This window comes from Hippichthys cyanospilos, chromosome 1, assembly GCF_059441005.1.
Source record: "Hippichthys cyanospilos isolate Australia breed blue-spotted pipefish chromosome 1, RoL_Hcya_1.0, whole genome shotgun sequence".
Taxonomy (NCBI): domain Eukaryota; kingdom Metazoa; phylum Chordata; class Actinopteri; order Syngnathiformes; family Syngnathidae; genus Hippichthys; species Hippichthys cyanospilos.
In genome coordinates, this window is record NC_142369.1 from 7,562,066 (window position 1) to 7,574,885 (window position 12,820).

Below are 12,820 nucleotides of genomic sequence, written 5' to 3' on the forward strand. Positions count from 1 at the left end.
CCCCCTCCAACAGTCTCAATGGACTGATAAATAATGCAGGGTCGTGCTCAGAACTGAACATGTTGTGACGTCAGATGAGCACACAATTTTCAACAATTTTTGAATACATTTTCAACAGCATATATAATTTAATAAACCGATTGTAATTTAAATCACCATGAATCGCTCTTTAATTTTGATAATGATTAACTAATGCGTTGATTAGATATATTTTTAATACGTTAATGCAAATAATTTTACTACAGATTTCATTACAGCTGTCATGAATTCAATTAAGAAAAGCTAAATTAATGCAAACATTCATTTGCGATTTATATTTACATTCTCATCATTGAACAAATTAAAGTAAATAAACATGTAACATGTATTCACCACATACGCACTTATAAATACAATTTAAATAGTAGCTTTTTTTGTGACGTCGAAAAGCACCAATCAAACGAGCCCATTCCCGGAAGTAACACGCAAGGGCCAACAAAAATGAAAATTTAATTTACATTAAATAGATACTTCATTACATAAATGAACAGAATCAGAATATGAATTCAAGAATATGATTTAAAAATTATATTTATTACAAAGAAAAAAAAGTCCCTTACCTCTATCCACAGTTGTGTTACGGTGCGTAGTAAACCCCTCAACCGGAAGTTAGGCGTCCTGTGAAAATCCTCTATCCTCCAAATAACAGAAGTCACAAATATAGTATAAATCAATGAACAATGTAAATAAAAAATGTTTTGAACATGCACATTTTCTGACGTCGTAAAAATGATTCAATCATTCCAAGCAACTCCAAATTGACGGCTCTAGCTCTGTTTGTAACCTGTCAAACAGTCGGATAGTAAATTTGAAAAAAAAAAAAAAGTTTATTACATTTTTGACGCTAAGCCACAAGAAAATAAAAAAAGTCAGTTCCGTTTTGTCTGCGTATGTGATCACGTGAACAGACAGCTCGCTTACCCGGAAGTGGCACCAAAGCAAACTGGCGAAGCGTCTTCACATGCAAACACAAGCCTCGCTGCGGAGGTAATTATGACATTTGTTTTTACCGCATTTCCCACGAACGCATTAAAACGCAAAGCTCGAGCGCACATTGCTAACGTAAAGGGGAGTCACGTGAGCAGCCGCCGCACCCCCAACCCCTCCTTCGTAAAAGCCGGCGCCCCCTTCCTCGTGTGCAAACGACGCCATACGTAGTGGGGGCAGAGCGACCTGGGGGTGGGGGGGCTTCGCATGGACGACAGCGAGGAAAGGGGGGCGGGGACGCTGCCTTGAGCTTCCATCGCTGCGAGGACGCCGTTCTTGGATTTTACGGATTATTTGTATTTATCTCGTTGGGTGAGTGACGTCCGTTGTATGCAAGCGTCGCCTCTCTGACTTTAGGCCGTTTCCGTGTGCGTCGCTTTATATGTTGAGAAGCAACCGGACTCCTGAATTGACGAGCCGGGAGGAAAAAAAAAAGGGGGGGGGGGGGGGTCCTCCATTCAAGATAATCAACCCCCCAACCTTCCTCCTTTTACCATTTTTTTGTCCGTCGGGAACCTGAGTTGGATCGATTTGAAAGCGTGTGCAAAATGCGGCCGGTAACTATCTGTCGGGTCGAGATAGCGCAGACAACCGACGCCCCCCCCAGTACATACATCTAATATGGGTGTTATGCCTGCGAAACCAAATGGCGGGCAAAGTTTTCCTGACGTGTCCACCATGTATTTTTAAATTGACCATCTAGGAGTATTTTTTTATATTTATATTATACGTGCTACGTCACCTAATTACCATTTTGGGCTCTTTGTGCCAAGGAACTAAGTTGAAGTGAGTCAAAAAGCTTCATTTAGACAAAATTAGTGCTTTACCGCCACCTTGTGGAAATCTGGAGCCAAGGAGCTATTTTGAGGTGCCGATATCTTGTTGTCTTGGTGCTAAGGAACTATTGAAATGAGTATGTTTTTATTTAGACAAAATTACTGCAATCTCAGCAGGTTTGTGTCAAGAATCTACATTGAAAAATTGGAAGTTGTATTAAATTGAAATAGTGTCGTAAAGTTCGAGATTTTTTAAATATATATTTTGGCATGTTCGTGGCAAGAATCAATGCTGAAGTGAGTTGAAGAGCTTCATTGAGACAAAGTTTGTGGTTTATCGCCACCTTGTGGGATTGTGGCGCCAAGGAACTATTTTGAAATGTGTTATGGAGCTTCAAAGAGCAAGTTAGTAATTTGTTGTTATCTTGCAGTATTTTTGGGATAAAGAACTGTTAAAATGGGCAAATTTAGACAAAATTAGAGTAATGTCGGCCTCTAGGTAAAGTTTTTCATTCAGAAATTCTAAATAAACTTTATAATGAGTTTCTGAGTATATTTCTTGACATCTTTATTAAAGTAAAAGTTTCTTAGGCAGAAGTGTGGCTATCTCCCAACCCAAATATTGTGACTGATGTTTTTCTTTTTTTTTTTTACTTACAAGCTCTCCTTCTAAAATTTACTCATGATTTTTATGAAAATAATATTTTCATGTTTTTTTTTTCAAGTAAAGTAAATATGACTCAACTTTTTGAAGCAAGTGGAGGAGCTTCATTTAGACAAAAGTAATCATTTGCTCCCATCTTAGTAAAGTTCTTCACTCCGAAATTGAAATAAATGTTACGATGAGAGTTGTTTGAACACTAAATTAATGGGGGACAAATAGGAAACATTCATCTCACAAATATGAGGCGCTGATGTATTTGTTGAGGCAACTACAAAATCAGGAGGAGGGGAAACGTTCCAATTTTCTTGCTCAGTCATTCTATTCCCCGTCTTCGATGTCGTGCAGCCCTCAACTGGACCGGACCGGACGGCAACCGCGGAGGGGGGCTGACATGGCGCTCGTTACCCCCGCCCCGAGCAAACTGTGATTCCCCACTCCCGCTTCCCGCCCGAGATGGAGAGGGTGGAGTCGGACCAGGATAGCGAGGCGGAGCCGCCCCTGCACAGCGTCCACGGCTCCAACCGGACTCGGCCGTCCTCCTACCGGGCCCTGCGCAGCGCCGTGTCCAGCCTGGCCCGCTTGGACGACTTCAGCTGCGAGAAGATCGGCGCCGGCTTCTTTTCCGAGGTCTTCAAGGCGAGTTCCTCCGCCGGTATCCACGGCAACCGTCCCCACGAGCCATTCGCATTCCCAAAGTTAGCCCGTAAAAGCCCCATAGAAAACGGATGGAGGAATTGATAGGCGGTCGTCCTATAAAGGACGTTCTATTAGACGCGCCCCATTACCGAGCCCACTCCCTCAAGCGTTGCACATTTTTGAATGGCAAAACGAGCAGGCAAATGTCAGCGCGTTCAGCCATTGGCGGAGCGGCGGGGCCAGGGCCGGTTGGCGCCTCGTCGTGCTTTTGAGAATAGCTCGGGGGCTTCCAGTTTATCGCGTTGACGCGGATGAGCACCAGCACGTAGGCTTGATCTCTGGGAAAGCCGCTCCCTTGCCCCAAGGTAAACAAACATTTAGCGGCTCCGCATCTGAATGGGAGCGCTCGCTTTGGTCCGTTGGCTCTATCGAGGATACAAACGGGAATAATGCGCTTCACAAAAAAGTGAAATCAAGTGAAGCTGCAGCTATGGACTAACTTGGAGTTGGGATATTCTAGTGCAGTGGTTCTCAAACGGGGTACTCGAAGGAGCTTCAGGGCGTACTCGAGATTTTAAATAAAACAAACATGTAAAAATCCTATGAAAATAAATTTGAATTAATTGATTCAGGAAAATAGTTCATGAAACAAATGTTAAGTTCAGTAGCTTATTCAATTTCATTATTGTAAAACCTCCGATTCTCCCCCATACTGGAATGGTTCGATAGAACTTCTCATGTGCCACCTCTCGTTACCTGTCAAGTGAACGATTTTTTTTTTGTGAAGAGATCTCCACTGTAATCCCAAAACTGGATACTTTATTTTGAATATTTTTCTGTGGACAAATATTTATATATTTTTTTCTTTTTCAGAACAGGTCTGACACTTTATACTGATTTTTTTTGGGTGAAAAATATGTTTTAATTATGAAGTTATTTCTTAAGATAACATATTCAAACTATGATCCAGAAGAGGACACTTTAGTTTATTATTGATAATTTACGTCCATCACGCCAGCCTATATGGAGCACTTGAGCGCTCCTTGCTAGTAACTATATTATGCTAGACGTAGCTATAACCTAGCCCTAGCCACCGGTAAACGCTGGCAACATGTGCTGTATTTCAATTATAGTGTAATGAAGTCATATGTTAGTGACCCGAACTGGCGATCAAACATGTTTTGAGAAAAACGTTGAGTTGTTTGTATCAGACGTTTGGGAGCAACTGTTGAAGTTGTCCTTCTCAACACATTTCCAGTTGAAAAATTGTACGTCCCCTAAATAAGCAGGAAGGGAACAGAGAACGGGAATTACTCGAGGACTCATTTCAGGTCTAGCTTCTAACTTTCCATTGGTGCTGATTATGACTTTCGTCCAGAAGCATGTGCTTTTTGAACAATAGGGTATTCAAGATTAACCCCTGGGGTATCCCACAGGTCAGCATTTGTTCCGAGACATACAAGTAGTCACTGATTCCAACAAAATTGGTCCCGTCCTTGAGATTAAGACTCAGACTAGTTTTAACCTGTTCCAGAAATTCTCACCGTAACAAGATCTAATGTGTGCCAGCTGTTTTTTTCTGAAGTGTTGCGATTGTCAAAGCCTCGAGCCAGGTTGTGTTTGTGAGCGTGGGACCTTACATGTCAATGCAGCGTGCCTTGGAAAATTGCTTTTTTATTGGCTCGGATAACAAATAGGCCTGCCCACCCGTCAAGTGTGAAATTAAACAAGCGAGTGTAAGACTGTCATGCATGTGTGGGTGTGTGTTTATAGTTCCCCCCCCCCCCCCAAAAAAAAAAAAAAAATCCCTGGCTTGTAAAACTAATGACAACGCGAAGCGCTTTCACACGCTAGTTTTCACACGTGCATGTATCGGCACCTGCGTGCTAAAAACGTCTCAGAAGTCCAAAGTGTCCCCGCTGTGACATCCAGGTGCAGCATCGCGTGTCGGGCCAGGTGATGGCGCTCAAGATGAACATCCAGGCCAGTAACCGGGCCAACATGCTCAGGGAGGTCCAGCTGATGAACAGACTGTCGCACCCCAACATCCTCAGGTAACCCCGATTGGTCGCCGAGGCTTATTTTTCTGTGCGTGTGTAACCTGTGTCTGCTCCCCCAAGGTTCATCGGGGTGTGCGTCCACAAGGGTCAACTCCACGCGCTGACCGAGGTAGGACGCCGAGAGTCGGCTGCACGCCGCGGCTCGCTTTTCGCATCATGTCGCCGTTCTTATTCCCAGTACATCAACGGCGGCAACCTGGAGCAGCTGTTGGACAGCGACGTGTACCTGTCGTGGAGCACGCGGCTCGCCCTGGCGCTGGACATCGCCCGCGGCCTGCAATACCTGCACGCCAAGGGCATCTTTCACCGCGACCTCACCTCCAAGGTGACGCGTGACACGTGTGAACAGATACGCACATTTGTTTTACTGAGGGGTTGCTCCCCTGGTGGCTAGTAAAGAAATAGCTTCAGATAAGCCGCCCTGGGCCACAGGGCTCAAATCATGAGAAAAAAGTTGGGGCTTAAAGTTGAAAATGTAGAGTTTTTCTTTTTTATGTGTTCTTTTTTCACGTTGTTTGTGCAGAACTGCCTGGTGCGCTGGGAAGGTGGCGTGTGCTCGGCAGTTGTGGGTGACTTTGGATTGGCGGAAAAAATCCCTGATTACAGGTGTGTAAATGTAAATGCACAAGGCTAGAATTAAGTTATCTCGGATGCCTGCGTAAACTTGGGACTTTGCGGAAACATATGGACTCGCTGGTCCCGAATGGTTTTTGAACCACAGTTTGCTTGTGAGTGCCAACTTTAGACTCAATCGGCGATCCGTACCGAATAATCGCCGCGATTCGGGTCGCTGTTGGAGAACTAGGAGTAAGAGGAGGAATCGCGTCAAGCACCGTAACAACGTAACATGACATTGCTGCGCTTACACAGGCCAGATTCAAAATCGAATAAATACACAGAATAAAATATGAATGTCAATGCAATGGCTTTATAAGGCTTTTAATTTGAAATTAAGTGCTGGTTTCATTCTGATTTCCTGGACGCGTCCAAGTCGCCGCCGGCGTGAAGATGAGCCGCACGGCACATTCAAATACAGTTGGATATTTCAAAGCCATCTGCTTTAGGATACTGGTTTGATGGAGCGGGATTTTGGTGACGCACGTGATAATTGGCTGACGGACCGACAGGCCGACCATTACAGTTTGAGCACACTACTAAAAAAGGCGGGCCGACGGGACCGTAAACGACGCGGCAAAAAAAAAAAAAAAAAGTAAAATGCCCATCTCTGACTGTAACACGTGTGTTTACATGATCATCAGGTGTGTTTGAGTAAATGACACTGTAAAGTGTGTGTACATTATCTTTAAGATGTGTGAGATTGTAACGTCAATTGTGTGTGTGTGTGTAAACGGTGCGCGTCCTTTAACACACCACTGGCCCAACCCTTGGGGTCAATAAAAGCACATTCCTTCACTCCCTTCTTATCTGAACTCCGCGCCATATCTCAGCTCCTCATTGTTCCGTGGAGCCGGGCCGGGTCAGACCGCGCGGCCACTTTTTAAACGCACAAATGTTGAAAGTGCCCTCCTCGGTCTTTCTTTATTGCGCGCTGGCATTTACGTGGCAGATTTTATTGACGCTTTAAATGGTAGCGCGAGGGGGAAGTGGGATGGAGATAACCAGGGTGCACCCCCCCCCCCCCCTCCACACACACACACATAGTTTTATCTCCTTATTTGCACATTATGTCATGAATAATTCTAGGTCCACTTCCACATTTCTCCATTTGGTTTCTATTGGAGTGGCGGAGGTGTTGACAAGCCGGTTCACATGTTTGTGTAGGAGGGTGGGGGGGGGGATAATTCCAAATAAGGTCAAACTATTCCATTTTGGCTCTTGTGACTCCTTGCTGGTGTTTTTTGCCACCGCTTTCCTTCCGTATCGTAGCTCGCATTAACTTTCAGAAATAGCACAGATAGGAAGTGGAGTGTGTCGCAACAGTTTTTTTTTTTTTTTCCACATTTTTATCATGTTCCTACGGAAGTGTGGCGCTGCCAATCTGAGTAAACATTTTTGCGTGCTTGTTTGAACTTGAGAATACATTCAGTTGTACATGTGTAGGCCCAAAACTAAAAACATACCCTGTTGCATTTTGAGAAAAGATGCAGAACATTTTGGCATTGTATTAAAAGCCTACCATAAAAAGTAATGTTTACAGCCTTCATTTTCAAGTGCATCTAATAATTTAGGTCAATGCCCCCCCCCCCCCCCCCCCCCCCCAATGTATTTTTTTGCCTACAAGTACGTTAGTGTGGTAACGCTATAGAATGTGAATAACTGAATAAGTTTAAAGTCCCTTTTATTGCGGCTCCTTCTGGGTTATGCAAGTTGGCCACAAGGAGGCAGCATAAAGTTACAGAGCCAAAGACTTTAGTATAGCACTTCAGTAACTGCAGTAATATTAATCATGTTTTACAGAGGATAAAGAATATATACCTTTTGAGTATTGGTATGTTTTTGCCAGGGGGAAAAAAAGTGAAGTGCAGTGAAAGCACGTGTTTGTCCCCAAACGCTCTCAGCAGAGTTCCTTCCCAATTTCTCGCAGTTGCACAATGCTCTCACCAAGTAACCAAAAACAAATTATATATTGCAACATTTTCAGCTGCTTTTTTTTTTTTTTTTTTTTTTTCTGGTGCAGTGGAGAAGCAGACCAGGAACCTTTGGCTGTGGTGGGTTCCCCCTACTGGATGGCTCCGGAGGTGCTCCGTGGTGAGCTGTACAACGAGAAGGTTGGTCACCAAAATATACACATATATATATATATTTTTTTAAATACGCTTTGTTTTTCCTGCAGGTGGATGTGTTTGCGTACGGTATCATCCTGTGTGAAATCATTGCAAGGATACAGGCAGACCCTGACATCTTACCACGCACCGAGGTAGAGAAATCATGGGGTTCATCATTATTGAATTTACCCATTTGTAGTTTGTTATTTTTCTTCAGTGCAAACTATCTTTAGCCATCTTAACCATCTTTGTACGCTAGCGAGGAGCCTGTATATGCATACCACACCCCCCCTTTTATTTATTTATTTTTTTTAATGCATGGAAGCGTTTGGAGTAGTTACTACTACTACTGTATTCACATGGCTTCTACCTTATACACACACACAGGAAACTTTGCCTATGCTAGCAGGTTAGCACTCACAGTTAGCATAAGCATGCATTCTTAGACATGCAATCCAGAGTACTTTATTGATTTATATAGATTTTTGTAGTTTGTTTATACGGAAATCTATTTTGAGACCCTCGTTTACCCTAACAGAAAAAAAATCACGAAATTAGTACCTCAGATTGTATGTCTAGATTTAACAGCATGTAAATACGTTTTTGAGATGAAATGAGTTAGGGTGAACAGTCACTAAAAACCTGGCGCAAGGTCTGTTTCTACTGGGTAAAAATTCCTAAGAGAGTCTGTGTTTCCTGACGGTCCGTTGATTTTGCACAGGACTTTGGTCTGCACGTGGAGGCCTTCACGCAGATGGTGGGCGATTGCCCCGCCCACTTCCTGAACCTGGCCATCGTCTGCTGCAACGTACGAAAGGTCGAGACGCGGGCCGTCCTCAGGCGAACGCGCCCCGACTTTGTTTTTTTTCCGATCCGCCAGATGAGCCCCGATCTGCGCCCGTCCTTCTCCGAGATCGCCGCCGACCTGGAACGGCCGGACGAGCCGCCGGTCGGCGATCGCTCCCCGGCCGCCGCCCCCCCGCGCCGGCGCTCCCTGGGCCCGCCTCCGCCGGACGGCGGCCTGTGCCGCAGCACGTCGGACACGCTGCGGGCGGACGGCGAGCCGACGGCGCCCACGCGGGTCAACCCCTTCTCGCGGCGCGACGACCTCAAAGGCGGCAAGATCAAGCTGTACGACACCCCCAGCAAGTCGGTCATCTCCCTCACGTTCGCCTTGCCGCCGCCGCCCGACTCCCGGCGAGGCCAGCTGACGCCCAGGCGCCACCGGCGCTGCCACTCGCTGCCGTGCACGCCGCTCCCCTACCTTTCGCCCCGCCTGTGCGACTGCGAGATGCACGGCGGGGGCGACTCGGGGCTCCCGCCGTCGCCGGAGCGAACGAAGGACGATACGGCGCCGATGGACTGCGCCAGCTCGCCGGACACCCCGGACGGCTCGTCTTCGTCTTGCGACTCCAAACTGTCCTCCCCCCCGAAGCGGACGTCCACTCCTTCCCAGGCCTCGGTTAACGGCTGGCCGCGTCTGGACAACACCAAAGTGGTTCTGAGCGGACCTTTGGTGTGGAGCGCCGCCCGGGCCGGGCTCAACAACAACGGTTGCCGCTCGCCCCCCAGCGAGGGCGACGCCCACTCCCTGGACCAGGACGAGGCGGTCTCCTGTCCGGCGTGCTGCCTGGCGGGCCTCCGCTTCCCTTCCATGTGTTTTCGCACGCCGCACCGGAACGCCTACAAGAACCTGAACGGCGACCGCGCCTCCTCCCGCGGGCTGCTGTGTCCCAAGAGCCTGCCGCCCTCGCCCTCGCCGCCCGCCGCCCGCCTGGAGCCCAAATAAACGGCGCCCGGGCTAAATCCGCCTGTGGAATTTGCACATGTCAACGCAGCAATATATAGTGGAAGCTTGCATTTTTGGTCACTTCAATTTCAAATTGCAAACATTCCATGGGAATGAAAGCTCCTTTTCACGGTCTCGTATTTTGCTTTCCTATTAAGATCCATGCTTGGTTATGAAAAAAAATTAAAAGTGTGTGTGTGTGTATATATATATATATATATATACTTTTTTTTTATATTTTTTTGCTTTATTCAGAATAATTCCCATGGAAAGTTTACAACTGTCTGTCTTAAAACCTAGACCCCGCCCCCCCCCAAAAAAAACACTACTTCTGTCTGAATGACACTCCCTTTCCTTTGATACCAAAATGTAATGATGGACAAATGAAGCCTCATGAGGCACTTGTGATATTTTGGACTCCTCTAATGGCACTCTAATTTAAAGATGAAATGTGATGCATTTGTAATACATTTCCACTGTAGTAGCGTAGCCTTTATCCCTAAACCAAGAGCACCATCTAGAGGGGTAAAAAAATATATTTATCAGAAGTACCTCAGGAAGCTTCATCAGTACCTAAATGCCACAAGGTGGCGCCGCCTGTGCTCGGCTCTTCGCTTGGGTTTTGCTTGCCTGGCACCCTCTGCTGGGTTGAGGGTGCCCCCCTTCCCCCCACCCCCGAATGCGTTCCACGAGCATGAAAAGTCATCACGTGACGCAAAACCACCGATTTCAACAAGGAATGTTAAGCTTAGTATTATTGTCGCTACAATCCTATTTTGGGGATGTTTGGTGCTGTTAAGTCTTAAGTTGTATGGTGCACTGTGCGTGTGCGCGTGTGTGTGTGCGTGTGCGTGCGCCTAACGTTGTTTAGGCTGTTTTTGTTGCCCTCCAGTCTGTATTGGCACTTGCGTTTGCCACTTGAAGCACTTCAACTGAATTCCTGCTGTTATTGAAACTTTCAAGGGAATGAACGGTCCGAGACCTGATTACAAAGCTGTTCGTATGCTTATTTAATATTGAGTTTTAAAAAAAAAAAACAGTTGAATACAATAAAAAGTATGTAAAATGCAGAATTGTGCTTCTGTGTTGTGTTTTACCTTTGGAAGTGTTCAGGTTTTATAATAACAGAAAGAGGACCATAAGTATTTGAGCACTGCCATTTTCAGCATCTCACCTGTGCACAGCTGGTTTTTAATAATTTATGATAGCTTTAATTTGAGGTTTACCGCCGATTTCCCACCAAAACGTGAGCCGGAAGACTTCATTCCACACCGCCCCGTAAACTTCTATTTGGGGTTCTGGCGCCATCTGGTGGCCAAAGGCATACATTTCATGGCCAAGTGAGGTAAATACGTTGCAACCGGCAAAAATTCAAAATTACGATTTTAGGTTTAGTGTTTTAAAATGGGGTTTGGGGTTTTAAAGTAGGAGTTAAAACTCGGGTTGAAAATGTAAATCCTTTGAATCAGGTTAAATTGTCAAATTAGGGTTTCAATGTACCATAGTGTGGTCTCTACTAGGTTTTAAAGTAGGGGTTAAAACTAGGATTACACATCCAAAGTAAACCTTTAAAAAGGGTTAACGTTACATATTAGGGTTTGAATGTCGGATTAGGGCTTCAAACTACGTGGGGTTTGGGTTTAAATGAAGGGTTAAAATTAAGATTAAAAATTCAAAGTGGGGTTTTGAATAAGTGTTAATGTTTCAATGTGGGATTTAAATTTATGATTAGGGGTTTAAACTAGGGTTTAGGTTTTAAAGTAGGAGTTAAAATTAGGATTCAAAATTCAATAAAGGTTGAATGTGGTTTTTACAATTAGATTAGTGTTTCACAATGGTCTTTCAGAATATGGTTAGGGTTTTTAAAGTGGGGTTTGTAATTAAAGTTAGGGGTTTCAAAGCATGCGTTAAAAAGCAGTGTTAGTGTTTAATGTGTTAGTGTAGGATCTCAAACTATGATGAGATATTCAAACCTTAGCGTTTGATACCATAAACCAAGACGTAAACATTTAAAAATAAATAATAAATATACAATCATACTTACTGTACATAAATCTTAGTGTTAGTCTATTAAAGTAGGTTTCAACACGACGATCAAATGTTCAAAGTAAGGTTTTAAATAATTGGTAAAGTTTGAAATATAAGTCATAAATTGACTTTCAAATGAGAGTTAGGGTTTCAAAGTATAGTTTCAAACTAGGGTTAGGGTTTCAAACCAGGGTTTAAAATTAAGGTTAGAGCTTCAAATGAGAGTTTTATATGACATTAACATTTTTTAAATTAAGGTTTTAAAATACTTTAAAAGTTTTAAGGATAGATTATAACTAGAATTAAAGCTCCAAAGTGAGGGTTAACGTTTCAAGGGATGGTTTCAAACCAGAGTTGTGGTTTTCAAATTAGGTTTTAAATCCTGTTCAGGGTTTCAAACAAACTGTGCTTCTCTTTGTATCCAGCAGGCGGCGCCATCACACTATGATAAAACCATCCAAAGTACCTCAATATTCTCCAACGCTCTTTATACTTGTAGACTCTCTAACCCTAACCACAAACCCAACCCTTTTCAAATGTTTTTAAATTCTGTTCAGCATTTCAAACGGTCCTCTTTGTATTTAGCAGGCAGCGCCACCACACTGTATCACCCTAACCCTAAACCCTAACCCTTGACCCAAACCCTAACCGCAACCCTAACCTTAACCCTAACCTGTGTATAAAGAGCAAGTTCACCCAACCCTGACCCTTACCACAACCCTAACCCTAACTGCAACCCTAACCCCACCTATAACCCAACCCGCAACCCTAACCAACCGTAACCCTTTTCAAATACGTTTTTACATCCTGTTCAGCGTTTCAAACAAACGGTACTTCTCTTTGTATCCAGCAGGGGACGCCATCACACTATATGATAAAACCATCTAAAGTACCACAATACACTCCGCCTTTTATAGATTATCAATCACAGAGGGCAGTAAATTCTATCTATCTATCTATCTATCTATCTATCTATCTATCTATCTATCTATCTACCTACCTACCTACCTACCTACCTACCTACCTACCTACCTATCTATCGTGTGAATGAGTGCATGTGTGTGCCAATAGGTATGCAAGCATCCCTAGCTCTCTCTCTCACCACACACACACAC

General features: G+C 44.5%; 1 protein-coding gene across 2 annotated transcripts; it reads left to right on the forward strand.

Annotated features, from left to right (window-relative positions):
- The first annotated feature begins 923 nt into the window (after positions 1-923).
- tesk1b (testis associated actin remodelling kinase 1b) lies at positions 924-10,750 on the forward strand. 2 transcript variants are annotated; one of them, XM_088412867.1, is made up of 10 exons: positions 924-1,026; positions 2,812-3,102; positions 5,035-5,156; positions 5,223-5,271; positions 5,341-5,487; positions 5,686-5,768; positions 7,801-7,891; positions 7,957-8,040; positions 8,610-8,696; positions 8,769-10,750. In XM_088412867.1, exons 2-10 carry the CDS (start codon positions 2,920-2,922, stop codon positions 9,675-9,677), a joined length of 1,755 nt encoding a protein of 584 aa, XP_088268993.1. In that variant the 5' UTR covers positions 924-1,026; positions 2,812-2,919; the 3' UTR covers positions 9,678-10,750. The 2 variants fall into 2 exon arrangements, with proteins under 2 accessions (XP_088268993.1, XP_088269001.1); XM_088412875.1 differs by lacking the exon at positions 924-1,026 and adding an exon at positions 1,120-1,338.
- The last annotated feature ends 2,070 nt before the right edge of the window (positions 10,751-12,820 follow it).

Coding starts and splice junctions, on each gene's coding strand:
- tesk1b (XM_088412867.1), top strand. CDS start 2,920: ATGGAGAGGGTGGAGTCGGACCAGGATAGCGAGGCGGAGCCGCCCCTG. Junction 5,769..7,800: donor GAAAAAATCCCTGATTACAG/GTGTGTAAATGT, acceptor TTTCTGGTGCAG/TGGAGAAGCAGACCAGGAAC. Junction 8,697..8,768: donor TGGCCATCGTCTGCTGCAAC/GTACGAAAGGTC, acceptor CCGATCCGCCAG/ATGAGCCCCGATCTGCGCCC.